Source organism: Lynx canadensis, chromosome E2 (assembly GCF_007474595.2).
Source record: "Lynx canadensis isolate LIC74 chromosome E2, mLynCan4.pri.v2, whole genome shotgun sequence".
Taxonomy (NCBI): domain Eukaryota; kingdom Metazoa; phylum Chordata; class Mammalia; order Carnivora; family Felidae; genus Lynx; species Lynx canadensis.
In genome coordinates this window covers 18,476,381-18,491,526 of record NC_044317.1, presented here as the reverse complement: position 1 = coordinate 18,491,526, position 15,146 = coordinate 18,476,381, and the positions used below count along the sequence as shown (strand labels likewise).

General features: G+C 47.6%; 1 protein-coding gene across 4 annotated transcripts in view; it reads left to right on the top strand.

The window, feature by feature from the left end:
* Positions 1–1,483: 1,483 nt before the first annotated feature.
* Positions 1,484–15,146, top strand: part of PSKH1 (protein serine kinase H1) — a 27,779-nt gene continuing 14,116 nt past the window's right edge. The window contains exons 1-3 of one of the 4 annotated variants that reach the window (XM_030299655.2): positions 1,484–1,592; positions 3,421–3,477; positions 11,843–12,869. In XM_030299655.2, the coding sequence (XP_030155515.1) occupies positions 11,913–12,869 (957 nt within the window). In that variant the 5' untranslated portion in view covers positions 1,484–1,592; positions 3,421–3,477; positions 11,843–11,912. Of the gene's footprint in view, positions 1,593–3,420; positions 3,478–10,989; positions 11,092–11,842; positions 12,870–15,146 lie in introns of those variants that run through there. The other 3 variants (XM_030299654.2, XM_030299657.1, XM_030299653.1) reach the window with 3 other exon arrangements.

The window sequence follows — 15,146 nt, the reverse complement described above, 5'->3', positions numbered from 1 at the left end:
TTAATGTTTAATTTTTTAAAGCTTTTCTTTATTTATTTTGAGAGACAGTGTGAGTGGGGAGGCACAGAGAGATGGAGAAAGAATCCCAAGCAGGCTCTGCACTGCCAGCACAGAGCCCAAAGTGGGGCTCAAACCCACCAACCACAAGATCATGACCTGAGCCAAATCGATGGCTCAACCGATTGAGCCACCCAGGAGCCCCTTTTAATGTTTATTTTTGAGAGAGAGAGAGAGAGAGAGTGCAAGCAGAGGAGGGCTGGGGGAGTTGGGGGACAGAGGATCCCAAGCAGGCTCTGCTCTGACAGCAGCAAACCTGATCTGGGACCGGACCTCATGATCAAGATCATGACCTGAGCTGAAATTGGACAGTCAACCAAGTAAGCCCCCCGGGTGTCCCTTAAATAAAATCTTTTATGAAACTCTACTGCATAAAACAAACCATGATGTTTTATTGATGTTAATGTATTTTTTAGCTTTAAAGTATAACATTGGCTTATACAGTCAAAGACAATTGAACATACGAAATAAATACTCAATATTTTAACAAATGAACAGACTGAAATGAGGTAGATGGATGGAGGTTACAATGCCCTTATCACCTGTGTCATCTACTTTTTACCCCTGCAGTTTGAGTTTATTGTAAAGTAGTGAGATAATTCTGATCTTATAGAGGTCTTTAAAATTTTTTTTTAATGTTTACTTTTTAAGAGAGAGAGAGAGACACAGAATGCGAGCGGGGGAGGTGCAGAGAGAGAGGGAGACACCGAATCCGAAGCAGGCTCCAGGCTCTGAGCTGTCAGAACAGAGCCCCACGTGGGGCTCGAACTCACGGACTAGGAGATCATGACCTGAGTTGGACACTTAACCGACTGAACCACCCAGGCGCCCCTTATAGAGAAGTCTTAATGGTAGCATTTTTTTTTTAAATCTACTTGATTTGCAAAATCTCAGGATACACTTAAATTCAATAACAATAACAAAAATTTTAAAACTCATTACTCCGAAGCTAGCGCAAGACTGACTTAGCCTTCACCAATCCTCAACCATTTGCAACTCCACCGTGATGACAGCCAAATTAACACTTCTGAATGCCTAAATTACTTCAATTGCAGTTACAAATTTTTGATTTGTTAATGAACTTTAAAATGATCCTTAGCAGAGTCCCAGAGGCACCTCAGAAACCTCTGTTGAAACGCACTATGTCCCCACCCTCGCACTACAGAGCACCCTCTGCCCTAACAAGAAATTTTGACACTTCTGTCTCTACCTCCCGCGGTTCCTCTCGGTGCCTAAGGTCGAGCTACTTTCAGGGTTAACTTGATTCACCCGGCCGGTAGAGAGTAAGTCCCGGCCCCGAAGGCGTTGATTGGCAGGCCACGCTGGGAGAGGCGCTATAAGCGTAGCCGGGCTCTCCCGAGGGTCCGCCCCCTCCCCGCCCCAGGGGCGGCCTGGGTTTGTTTTGGCGTAAAGCGCGCGCTGTGATGATGTCACGACGCTGACGCCTGAGGATGGCGGCGGCGGCGACCCTGTCCGCGGTCCGGGGAGGGTCAGCACAGCCGCCGAGACGCCGAAGACCTTGCCGCCCGTGCGAGGTGAGGCGGCACGGCGCAGGGCGACGGCCCGACGGGCGGGAGGGACTGACGACCTGCGGCCACGGTCGCTTCCTGGCGCATTGGGCCTATCCCTGCCCAGGGAGCCCCGCAGGAGCCCAGTGTGCAGGGGCCTGCGGGACTGGGGAACAGGCCAGGTGGCTGCTTGGGATCCCCGTTGTACGAGGCTGGACTGGTCTCGAAACGTGCTGCTGTGCTGGGTGGCCCCGATGTCTGGGGCTGTGTGGGCCTGGTGGACGTGGTCAGCTGCCCTGCCCGCTGTTCAACCAGCCAGCGTCGGTCACGGTGAACTAAGCAGGTTGTCCTCACTGCCTTTACGTGTCCGGCACCTACTTCACACCTCGCCTTTGCGACTGAACGCTAGGAGCTGTCGGGGCAGCTGGTCGCTTCCGTGTTCAGCCTGGGAAAAAGCAGGCCTGAGCCTAGCCGGGTTGCCTGCTCCGCAAGCCATCATCCTTCAGTTTATAAGGGGACACTCAGCTCCCCACGCCCACTCTCCCTCCACGAAGCTGCTGAAGCGATAATTTCCACCTGAAAATTTGAATAAGTCCTTCACTGCATGAAACTGGATCCCTGGTGCCTATAGGATGAGGTCCAAGCTTCACTAGTAAGGCATTCAGGGTTCTTCATAATCTGGTAGAGGCATGACCCGGAAGTCAATACCTGGGCACTTCTACCTTCTGAGCTCAGTGTTTTAATACTTTTGTATTTTTTCATTTTTGTACTTGTAATACATTTTGAAATACTCTTCTTTACCCCACCCCTAACCACCAGAATGGAAAATTTACGTCTGTCCTTTAAAATCCATCTTAGATTACCTTTCCTTGGAAAAGCCTCTCTTGCTTTACAAGTAACCATTGGCTCCTCGGTCATTTTATTCATGTGACTACTGTTGAGTATATCATGTTGTGTCGCGTGATGGTGGGAGTGAGTCTCCTGTCTGCATCTGAGTGTCTGGCTGGCTCTGTGCCTGCTATAAAGTAGGAGCTGAATGGACTGGGATGGGTTGTTGGTTTTAGAACCAGATTCAGCTATATTACTGAGCCCCTATTAGGGGTCGCGATCTGAGATGAGCACAGCAAATGTGTATCTCTTGTTTGCACATGCATATGTATGCATGTGGTAGGTGGTGCAGCCTTGTCAACTTTGATGGTCTAAAATCTCATGGGGTAATTTTTCAAGATACAAATTCAAGAGTCTCACTCTGATATTTTGATTCAGAATATCTGGAATCTGGTAGGAAACTGTATTTTGGGAAAAAAAAAAAACTAAAAACAACACTTCAGCTGACTTTGCTCCCTAGTTGAACATCTTTGTCATTGCACTAGGAAACTGTTGGGTCTTCTTTGTCCATTGGGAAGGGCTTAGCTGTGCCATATGGACTCCTGTTAGAGTCTCGTTGCCCATACTTTGGGGAGGCAGTATGATTCGCTTGAGTAGTTTGTGGTAGTAGTTTGAGCTTTGGAATCAGAAAGACTTGGATTCATTTCTTGGTGTTTGTGAGATCTTGAGGTCCTTGAAGTCCCACTTTGCTCATCCCAAAATAGCAGTAATCATGGCTACTGTGTGTACTTGCATAGAAGAGTGGGAGTGCATATAAGATACTTAACACAGTTGGAACTCAGGAAATGGAAGACATTGTTATTATTAATGGCTGTTCTCCCAGAGTGTGTCCCTTATCAAAAGGAGATCTCAGGAAGCCTGTTGGCTCTTCAAATTGAGTCTCATGTAGGAAGCTGCCTTATGTAATTTCTTCAAGGTAATTTCTGCTTATCAAGGAAAGCTATGACAAAACTGTGCTTCTCCTCAGGGCAGTTGCAGTTGGTCCTTCCCCTGGAAGAAATTTGGAATGCTGACTCATTAGAGGGTAGGTTTGTTGTATAAGCGCTTTCTCCCCGTTTAATTGCAATTCCTGAACTTCTTAAGTTGTATAAATGAGCTAGAGAAAGTACAGCTGTCAGGAAACCTGTTTGCCCCTGACACCGAGCTAGAGTTGCACCTCACTTGGAATGGGATACCCCTGAAGATCCTACTGTCTCTGGAATCTGAAATAGATACTGGGGATCTCTGTCAGTCACAAGTTCATAGTTAAATGAGTGAGGCTTTGGTTTGGCCTTCTGTTTTACTTTACAAGTGTTCACATGTTATGTGGGCAATTTTGTCCTTTTCAGAGCTTCCCGACTGTATGATATGAATGAGCTGTAGGTATGCCAAAGTACTGACCCTTGAGTTTCCAGATAGTTGAGAACAGCTGTCCCCCTCAATACCAGGGTGCATAGAGAAAATTTTGAGAAGTACAGCCCTGGAAGAATGGAAGTAATTCTGCTTGTTGAGAGCTAGAAGGAGATTTATTTATTTGAAATCCCTTTCCTTCCAAGAATCTTACTCAGTGAATACTAAGCGGATTTGTATTGGCTAGGTCATTACTGAGCTAATTCTTGGGACAGCCTTCTATTGTCATGGTGTCTGATACGATGCTAAAGTAAAAAAATGTCGTGTTTTCATTTTGCGGAGGAAAATTATCTCAGAGGGTCCCTTTCCAGGCTACCAGTCTTGAAGTGGCCTCAAAGGGCATCATAAGAGAGACTCTTGATGTGGGACCATCTGTACTGTAAGTTCCTTGAGAGTAGAGTTTATGGCAACCTTCTTTTTGCCTGTCACAGCCCCTGGCAGGGTTCCTGGCCCACAGCAGGAGTTCAGTAAATATTTGTGGGTTGAACTTTGGGATTTTGGAAGGAGAACTCCAGGTACGTTGCCAGAGTCTGTATTTCTGATGGTGGGATGGCCAGTGGTGGGATGTGTTAGATGGAGCTGGGGTCATGATTAAATGAGGACACAGCAAACTTTTGAACTTTCTCCTCTCAGCCCTAAGGCAGGAGTCTCTGCCCACCAATTATTACCATGTAAAGCAGTGATGCCTAACTGGAGTCCTTGGGAAGTGGTGTCCTGAGTTACTATATTCTAAAAAGAAATCAGGGTGCCTGGGTGGTTCAGTTGGTTAAGCATCCGACTCTTGATCTTAGCTCAGGTCTTGATCTCAGGGTTGTGAGTTCAAACCTTGTGTGGGCTGGGCATGGAGCTGTTTTAAAACAAACAAAAAAAGGAAGTCATAACAATTTTTATTATGAAATAATATTATTTTTTTTTAATTTTTTTTCAACGTTTTTTTATTTATTTTTCGGACAGAGAGAGACAGAGCATGAACGGGGGAGGGGCAGAGAGAGAGGGAGACACAGAATCGGAAACAGGCTCCAGGCTCCGAGCCATCAGCCCAGAGCCTGATGCGGGGCTCGAACTCACGGACCGCGAGATCGTGACCTGGCCGAAGTCGGACGCTTAACCGACTGCGCCACCCAGGCGCCCCTATGAAATAATATTAAAAGTTAAAACTGGGCCGCCTGGCTAGCCCAGTCTATAGTGCATGCTACTCTGGGATGTCAGGGTCTGGAGTTCAAGCCCCATGTTGGGCATGGAGCCTACTTAAAAAAAAAAAAAAAAAAAAAAAGTTAAAACATAGGAGTGAATAATGCACAGTGTCTTTAGACAAACACTGTAATAATTTGGTGTATATTCCTCTGGCACTTTACAAAATTTGTATAATAGTCTGTACATTTCTACAGTATATATTTTTGTTAACTTTAAAAACGTAATATGTAGTGATGATTTTAAAAAATAGCTGGGGCACCTGGCTGGCTCAGTCAGTAGAGCATAGGACTCTTGATTTCAGGGTCATGAGTTCAAGCCCCACATTGGGTGTAGAGCTTACTTAAAAAAAAAATAGCATTGCAGAAATCACAGAAATATGTAAAGTGAGAAGTCAAAGCCTGCTTGCCTTCCTCCTTCCCTCCCTTTCTCCCTCCCTTCCTTCCTTCCTTCCTTCCTTCCTTCCTTCCTTCCTTCCTTCCTTCCTTCCTTCCTTCCTTCCTTCCTTCCTTCCTTCCTTCCTTCCTTCCTTCCTTCCTTCTGTTCCCTTCACCCTAGAGGCAATCACCATCAAGTTTCTCTTTTACCTTTCTAGGATATTTTTTCTACATATATGTCTGTATCTTTTTTTAACCCCCTCATTGGATGTATACTTCAGATGCTATTTTAAACGACTTACTATATCACTGATATGGATCCTGGCACGAAGCCATTCAATAAAATTGACTGGTATCTTTCTTTGTCAGTATATACGGATTTACCTCATTCATTTCAACAGCTTCAGAGTATTCCATTGAATGAATGGATCTTTATTTAATTATTCTCTTACTGATGGATATTTGGGTAATGTCCATTATTATTATAAAGAACTTTGCCATGAACTTCCTTGTACAAATACACCTTTGCATACTCATGAAAGTGGTTTTATAGCATTATTTCTGAAAGTGGAATTGCTAGATGCAGTGTCAGTTTCCCAGTTTGAAAAAGCAGAATCACTTACTCTCCCTAAGGTTGCAGAGGTCCTTGTTTAGGAGTTTTCATCTAAAGTGACAAGCTCTTTTGCCTGGTATCTCTGTTGCCCCATGATGGTTAGAAGTGTTGTTTAGTAGTTCCTTATTTCTGGGATTACTGGGAGATTACTGTCTACTTCATTTTGATAGATAGTTTTTCAAAACATAGAGCATAACCTTTTACAGGTGAAAGGTTATGAAGCTTTTCTGTGGAGAACAATCTTAGGGGGTGTTACTGGAGAGGGCTGGGTGCATATGGGCCCCTGCCTTGGATAGAGCCACACAGTTGGCTTCCGTGGCCAGGAAATTGTTTCAAGATCCATTGTAGGCCCCGCCCCCTCTCTCCCATGGGTCAGGTCTGGCAGCTTGTGGACAAATTTGATTTGGAGTTCAATTAACAATCTGTAAGACTCAAACAGACCTGAGAGCTCCAGCTTCCTTGGTCACTGAGGACATTTACACAGGCACTGAAAGAGCACAGCTCTGTTTTAACCACCAGTCTGGTCTCTTCCTGACACTTGAAAATTTGTGAGGTTCTGAAATTGGTGCCTTGCAGCAGGTAGAAATCCAAGAGCCAGTCCACCTTTCACTCATTGTTAGCAAACACGAATCACTGCTCTGAGCTCAGGACTTTGCTGGGTGCCAGAGAGTTCTAGAAACCCAAGAAGTAGCCTCTTCCTTCAAGGGGGCTGACAGTTCTAGTGTTCTAAGGCAATCTAGAGTACAGCAGTGAGCAGTGTGACCCAGAGTGTACTTGGAATGGAGGTTTCATAATACAGATCCTTCAGAAAAGGTCCTCAGTAAAGGTTTGTTAATTCATTAGCAGAGTGGTGTGAGGAAGGGTAGAGGCCTTGACCTGGCGACCTCTGCTGAGATCCAGGCACTTGCGGAGTCTCCCTTGTGATGGAAGGAGCTCTGGATGGAGAACCAGGAGATTTAGGTCCTTCCTTGGCAGTCACTATCTTAAGTGGCTGTGGACAAGTTTATGTTTTTCTCGGCCTTTCGTTTCTGTAGAGTATTAGGACAGTAGTGCTGAATGCTCATGCCCACTACCACACTCTATCCAACATGCTGGCACTCCTTGAGGAGTGCTTGGCAGGAGGTTGGGAGTTGAGGGTATGGAGGCCGACTTTAGAGAGTTCAGTTCTTTCTGAAAGATGTGTTAGGATTGGTGTCGCGAAAGGGAATAGTGACTTGTGATAGCTGGCGAGGTGTGACCTCCTGAGTCTTGTCTCACACCCTGGTCACTGTGCTGGGGGCTACACAGGAGAGCTGGGGGCAGGAAAACATTCTGCCCTTATTCCCAGAAGTTTTGTCGGATGCCTTCCCTGTCCCCGTTTGCCTTTTCACCTGACCTCTGCCGAAGGAGACTTTTACAGATGTGATTAGAGTGTGGAGCAGCTGTGATCACCTGGGGGCTGTCGGCTGTTGCCCTCCCCCTGAGCTAGCAGCCTCTGTCCTCTACTGTTCATCTGTAGTTGGGAAGGTGGAGTACCAGCATCAGCTTATCTTTGAAGAGTTTCTAATTGAAATAGATGTGGGAGAAACTGTGTCCCAGAAAGGAAGAAGGAAGGTCAGAGAGGGGTACTCCTTGGCTGTCTTAGTGCTGACTTGAGATCCCTGCCCATACTTTGTTTAAAGTGAGAAGTCAGGCCTTTTCTTTTGTAAACCTTAGTTTTTCTCAGCAAGACCAGACTAGATGTGCACATTTAAACAAAAAGACCCAGTGCATATGCCTGGAAACAGTTATTTATTTTGCGATTCTAGGATTCTGCCTCACCAGGGAGAAGACATCTGAGTGGCCGTGCTGGGTCACCTGTGCCATTTGTCTTCTCTCTGAATGGTGATAGATGTTGCTTACCAGTGGTCTTGGGGATCAGGGCCCTGTATTGTGCCTCAGGAAACCTGGCCCAAGAACTATCCTCTTCCTGAGCTGCAGCCCTTGACTACATTGAGAGTATTGTGTTTTCCCTGAAAGAGATGAATCTGCAGAATTCCTGTCCACGGTTCTAATCTTTAGCCTCTGTGAAAAAGAAGCTTGTTTCTAAATGCCTTTGTTTAAACATGATTTCCTAAGCTACTGTGTGGGATCTCCTCGACATTTGGGTGAGAATTGCAGCAAATGTGGATGAGTTGATGGAGGAATCTTCCCTCATGTGAGGAAAGATATACCTCATTCGACTGACAGTCATATCCACATGTTGATTAAAATCTGAGCCCTTAATCTGTGGTCTCCAGATTCTTCCTTTTTATCTGATGGATTGATTGATAATTGAGCTCTTGGGTATGTTTCAGTGATGAGCTTGTTCCTTGAAAGAATTAGCCACATTGGGCAGTATCACCACCTTAGAAGCAGGCCCTTGACTCACTGGAATCTGGTAGCCTCTATGGGTTCTCTGTGATGCCCAAGTTGCCACAGCAAAACCTGCCTGTGTCTCCCTCCGCTGCCTTTGATCGGATGGCCTGCTGGCTTCTCCCGGGGGTGAGGGTGGGGGTGGGTTAGGCGTCGCCCCTTAGCTCAAAGCACCACCCGTGGTTAGCCATGGAATCTCTGACGCTGATTCTTTTCAAATGTCAGATTCTACTTCCAGTGATCCACAGTGAATGTCATATGGATGTTGCACGTGCCCTGCAACACACCCAACACTGATCTTTTCCCACAGTTTCCCAAACCTGTCCCTCCTGGTATGCTGCTGGCTGTTTTGCCCAGGAGCCCAAGCAAAGGACTAGCGTGTCACCCTCTCTCCTTCCTTTCACTCTTTATTTTTATTTATTAAAAAAAAATTTTTTTTAACGTTTATTTATTTTTGAGACAGAGAGAGACAGAGCATGAACGGGGGAGGGTCAGAGAGAGAGGGAGACACAGAATCTGAAACAGGCTCCAGGCTCTGAGCAGTCAGCACAGAGCCCGACGCGGGGCTCGAACTCACGGACTGTGAGATCGTGACCTGAGCCGAAGTCGGCCGCTTAAACGACTGAGCCACCCAGGCGCCCCTCCTTTCACTCTTTATATCTAGCTTTTAGTCCTTGTCCATTCTCCTGCTGACACCCCTCCGTTCCACCCTGCTATCTGGGCCACCACCCTCCTCCCTGGCCCTTTTAATCTACTTTGACCCTCCTCCAGTTCACTTCTTTCTAAACACAGATTGATTGCCTCTCTTTGTAAACTCTTTGGTAGTTCCAGTCACCTCCCTGGACGGTCTTGGTTCCTCACCCTACCTTGTGCTGCTCTCCACAACCTGGTTCCTGCTGCTTCAAGAACTTGAAGCCACCCCACCCCCAGTCCTGTCTTCATACCACCAAACTGCCCATTCCCGGACACAGGGTATTATTCTGGGGCTCTGAATCTTTGAGTGTATTGTGCTCTCTGCCTGAAACACCATTCCCACGTTTCCTCACCTGACTCATCCTTACTCGAAATTCACTGTGGGGTCACCTCCTCCAGGAAGCTTTCCTTAACTCCTGTGTCTCTCCTTATGTCTACTGTTGTTTCTCAAGCTTAACACTTAACATGCTATATTGAAATGATCTGTTTTTATGATGTTTTCTTCATTTGCACTGTGACCTTAGTGACCAGGTTTTGCTTTTGTGTCTGTGTGTGTTAAAATATAATCTACCCAGGACCATGTCTTACCATTCCTGAATCCCTAGCACCTAGTAGATGTTTGTGAGGTAAACAAAAATATATATGGGTGTCTGCCCCCAGTTCCTGGCACATGGCTTCTGAAACCCTTGTAATTTCTTAACTGATAAGAGCATAAAGAGCATCAGTTATTCTAATATTTGGTCTTTGACTCTAGTTCCTGATACAGGTTCCTGAAACCCTTGAAATTTCTTGGGTGATAGGAGTGTTTTTTATTCTAATGAGGTGACTTTGAGTGGGCCCCCAGGTGACTCCTAGATGGGAGCTAGTCACCAGAAAGACTCATGCCATGATAAGAAGCTTGGAATTTTCAGCCCTGCCTCCTATTCTCTTGAGAAGGGAGAAGAGTTGAAAATGGAGTTAATGATTGATTGTGCCCACATGATGAAGCCTCCATAAAATCCCAATAGTAGGGTGTTCGGGGAGCTTCTGAGTTGGTGAACACGTAGATGTGCTGGGAGAGTGGTGCACCCAGAGGGGGCATGGAAGCTCCATGCCCCTTCCCATGTGCCTTGCCCTGTGCATCTCTTCCATCGGGATGTTTACTTGTATCCTTTATCATATCCTTTAATAAACTGTAGATGTAAGTAAGTGTTTCTGGGAGTTCTGTGAATCTCTCTAGTAAATTGATTGAACCCAAGGAGGAGGTTGTTGGGACCCCTGTCTGTGATCGGTTGGTCAGAAACACAGGTGATAACCTAGACTTGTAACTGGTACCTGCAGTGTGTGTAAGGGCGAGGGCAGTCTTAGGGAGCCTGAGCCCTTAACCTGTGGGATCTGACGCTACCTTTGGGTAGACAGTGTCAGAATTGAGTTAAATTGTAGGACATCTGGCTGGTGTTACAAGAATTGCTTGGGGTGGGGACACCACACATGTGATCAGAGGTGTCAAAATGAAGTGTTCTCTGTGAAGGTAGAGGAGACACACAGAGTGAAGAAAAATACACAGTAGGGAAGAACTGTTTATTTCCTTACATAGGAAGGGGGAATAGCTGGTTTTTTCCTTTACAATGTTTAATAAATGTTTGCTCTGATTTGATAATTTTACTCCTAATTCTGTATGGCAGCATCAATAGGAAATTCTCATCCCTCTTCTTTCACCCATGGGGCCCTCAAGATAGAGAAGTATGGCCAGGGTAGAAGTGACTTCTGGAAAGCATTACTTCAACACTTTACCTTATCCAGGCCCTACCAGCCACAGGGTGTTAATGGTTGCAACATCTCTGTCTGGGAAGCAAATGGAGAAGCTCTTGGATCCTCATCCCAAGGAAGCAGAGTACTCTGATCCACAGCCTGAGTCACATCTAGATGAAACTGTTAGTGTCGTTTCTGAGTTCATGGTCTCCTTTGTCTCTTAAATGAAGCCCAAGATAGTTTGGTGGCTACCTGGTGGCAACGTGCTAAGGTTTGTAGTCCTAAGTTCACAGGGTTTGATTTCAGCCAGCCTTGGGTTGTGTGGCATTGTATGGTGAACTGGGGAAGTGAAAGACCCTGGAACAAGATGTTAAACTGCCAGGTGAAGATGGTGTATTAGCAAAGTAATGAGAACCATCTAGAAAAGAGTAAGGTTAGGGCAGAGAACCAGGGTAGTGATGGTAGTGGTGGCAGCAGTTGTAGGAAGGAATCAACCCCTGCAGGAGGCTAGAGGGCGAGGAAAGATATCCATGAGGGACACCTTGGAGAAGCTGCTTTCTGAGCCCTGCTGGGTGATAGTGTTGGAGAGTCGGCTTCCAACATTCCACACCCCCGTTTCAGGAAAGATGAGTCAGAGTAATAAGAGGAATGATTTTAACATTTAAAAAAACAGAATTTCAACTAGGATAAGGGGCCCAGACAGAGTAGGGAGGAGGGTGGGGGCAGTGACAGCTGAGCCCCATGCATGTTCCTGCCCTTCATTTGGTGTTGGAAAGCAGCATGAGAATCAGATCCAGGGAGATATAAGTCAAGACCATGGAGCTCAGACCCAACCTTTCATCTGGACCCTTCACTGAGCACTCAGGGGCCAACACCATCCTCCCTTCCAGGGAACCATATTAGAGTCAGGTCTTCAGGCTACATTTATTGAGGGGCAAGGGAGAATAGGTGAGGAGGGTGGCTGCTATCTTTTCAGAGCTATCTCTGGCTATGTTGACTTGCCCTTTCTTCTGTCTGCGTAGGTGTAGACGGGGCACTGCCTGCAGAGCAGGTCCTGCCAGCCTCGTTGGAGAGGATGCCCCCGTGTCCGTGATGGGCTGTGGGACAAGCAAGGTCCTTCCTGAGCCGCCAAAGGATGTCCAGCTGGATCTCGTCAAGAAGGTGGAGCCCTTCAGTGGCACTAAGAGTGATGTGTACAAGCACTTCATCACAGAGGTGGACAGTGTTGGTGCTCTCAAAGCTGGGCTCCCAGCAGCCAGTCAGTGTGCAAACCCCTGCCCTGGTGCCCCCACTGCCGGCCACACAGAGCCTCCCTCAGAACCACCACGCAGGGCCAGGGTGGCTAAGTATAGGGCTAAGTTTGACCCACGTGTGACAGCCAAGTACGACATCAAAGCCCTGATTGGCCGAGGCAGCTTCAGCCGGGTAGTACGCGTGGAGCACCGTGCAACCCGGCAGCCGTATGCCATCAAGATGATTGAGACCAAGTACCGGGAAGGGCGAGAGGTATGTGAGTCAGAGCTGCGTGTGCTGCGCCGGGTGCGTCATGCCAACATCATCCAGCTGGTGGAGGTGTTTGAGACGCAGGAGCGTGTGTACATGGTGATGGAGCTGGCCACTGGTGGAGAGCTCTTTGATCGCATCATCGCCAAGGGTTCTTTCACTGAGCGTGATGCCACACGGGTGCTGCAGATGGTGTTGGATGGTGTCCGATATCTGCATGCGCTGGGCATCACACACCGAGACCTCAAGCCTGAGAATCTGCTTTACTACCACCCAGGCACTGACTCCAAGATCATCATCACTGACTTCGGCCTGGCCAGTGCCCGCAAGAAGGGTGATGACTGTCTGATGAAGACCACTTGTGGCACACCCGAGTACATTGCTCCCGAGGTCCTGGTCCGCAAGCCCTACACCAACTCAGTTGACATGTGGGCACTGGGTGTCATTGCCTACATCCTGCTCAGTGGCACCATGCCCTTTGAGGATGACAACCGCACCAGGCTATACCGGCAAATCCTCAGGGGCAAGTACAGTTACTCGGGGGAGGTGAGTCTGCCCTGTCTCAGGGATGTTGGGAGGCCCCTGGGTGGGGGGATATCTTGCAGCTCTTGATCAGAAGGATGTGCTCTGAGGACCATGTTCATGGGGCCAGGCAGGTAGAGAATAGTAGGATATCTCGGTTTGGGTTTCCCCAAAAGTGAGCTCTGAGACTTGGGAGCAGATCATTTAATTGGGATATGATTCCAGTAAGCACAGATGAAGGGTGGGGAAGGTAAGGCAGAAAGGGAGGAAGCCACTAAAGGGCATATGAAGAAGTAGACTTCCTGGGGGCCACTGGAACTCCCACTGGGAGCCCTGTGAATAATCACATGGGACATACCTCAGAATTGTACCACTGAGGGACAAGAAGGTGGGTGGGTGTTAATACACTGACTCCTGTATGAGTCGAGAATTTATTAGGGGGTGGGGCGTTAAATCCCTGGCACTTCTGGGCTGTCCTGAATGCCAGCTAGTGCTGGAGAAAATCTTCAGGCAAAGAAGCAGGGAGATGCAGGCACTGGCACTGGGAGCTGTCCACATGCACAGGAGCAGCACCGTAGGCGCGGGCCGGAGCATGTGGGACAGGGCACCCACAACATCTGCTCCACAGGGACCTGGGACAAGCTAGTGTGACCACGCCCTGTCTACAGGAGCCGCTGCTGCTCATCTTTTCCCAGTTTTGCCACACAGCCCAGAGGATTCTGTGCACCCAGACATTCCAGTTTTCTAAAGAGAAGCCAGAAAATTTGATTGTAAAATGTTGGAATCCATTCACATGTTTACGTACTATCTTCTGTGCCAACAAATACTAACCTGCAGGCCAGATTCAACCAGGAGTTTGTGTCTTTGGATCCACGGATTTCCCTGATACCTGAAAAAATCTTTTAGGTTTCAGTACTGGTGGGAGCTGAAGGAAGGTGCACAAAAAGAAAGAGTTGGTTGGTTCTTAGGCAGGATGCTGACTGGGTAGGAGAGGAGGCTGACCATAGGCACCACCAGGTGCTACAAGCATAATGGTGGGCTTGGGAAGGTTGTGAATAAAAGAATATGTGATGGCTTAAATAGGAGGTGAAGTAAGCTTTGTAGGAGAACAGGATTCTGCCAAGGCAGTGAGGGCCCCTCCCCAAGTTCCCCTGCAGAGTGCTCCCCATGGTGTTCCTCTCAGGCTTGGGCCTGCTGACTGCTGTCCATGCTTCCTGAACTACCCATGTGGAGGGGAAGGAGCTCTGGGACCAGCTTCCTTCTGAAACCTAGCTTTCCTTCCAAGGACTTTGGACTGGGTCCTCTCTGGCCCCAGCCAACTGGCCCAGAGCAGCATTTCCTGCAGAAGTTACCCCAAAGCCTCTTGCCACTTTGTCTTCAGTGCTTAATGTCCTGTGCTCCATCAATTCCCTATCAGCTTCCAGATGTGGTCGTGGGGTCAGTCAAGGACTTCCTGTGAGGTTGGGGGCTGGCATTCCCTAGGGGGATTTCCAGGTCACGTGTCAGAGTTGTATGAGAAAGGGAGGGAAACCTTTATCTTTAAAATATACATCTATTTTTAAAGTATTTATTTATTTATTTATTTATTTATTTATTTATTTAGAGACAGAGAGAGTGAGCGGGGGAGGGGCAGAAAGAGGGAGAGAGAGAATCCCAAGCAGGCTCCACACTGTCAGTGCAAAGCCTGATGCGGGGCTCGAACTCATGAACCACAAGACCATGACCTGAGCCGAAACCGAGAATTGGATGCTTAACCAACTGAGCCACCCAGACGCCCCTAGAAGCCTTCATCTTTAGACCAGCTCTGTGCTGGCCACAGGCGAAGAAGAAACTGGGGCTTTCTCTAGCTCTCTCTTAAAGTTTCTCACATCTTCTTTGCACCAAATGGATTCAACAAAACAAACCCTGACTGGCTGGGAAGCGCAGGCTGTGATGGTGTGGTCGCAGAGGACACCTCATTGCTCACCCTCTGGGCCAGGTTTCATCACTGGCCAGAAGACCCAGCATCCACCTGCCAGAGACAGTGTTGTGCCAAGGCCTGACCTAGCTGCTGTGCACTAGGAGCTCTGTGTGATGCCAGGCTGTTAGGGTTCTTCCTGGCAGAGGGAGTAGTGGACTTAGCTATAGCAGAGAGGGAGGTTTCCCAAGAGATGTTGACAAAGGTGTTGACTCTTTCAAAAGCCTGTAGGTTTGCCCAAGAGTTCCTAATTCTGGCAGTTATTGATCAAGCAGTTTATCTAATTGGAGCTTGCAGTCTTCCTAACTGGCTATTGATTATCCGTGTCTGGGAGAATGACAAAT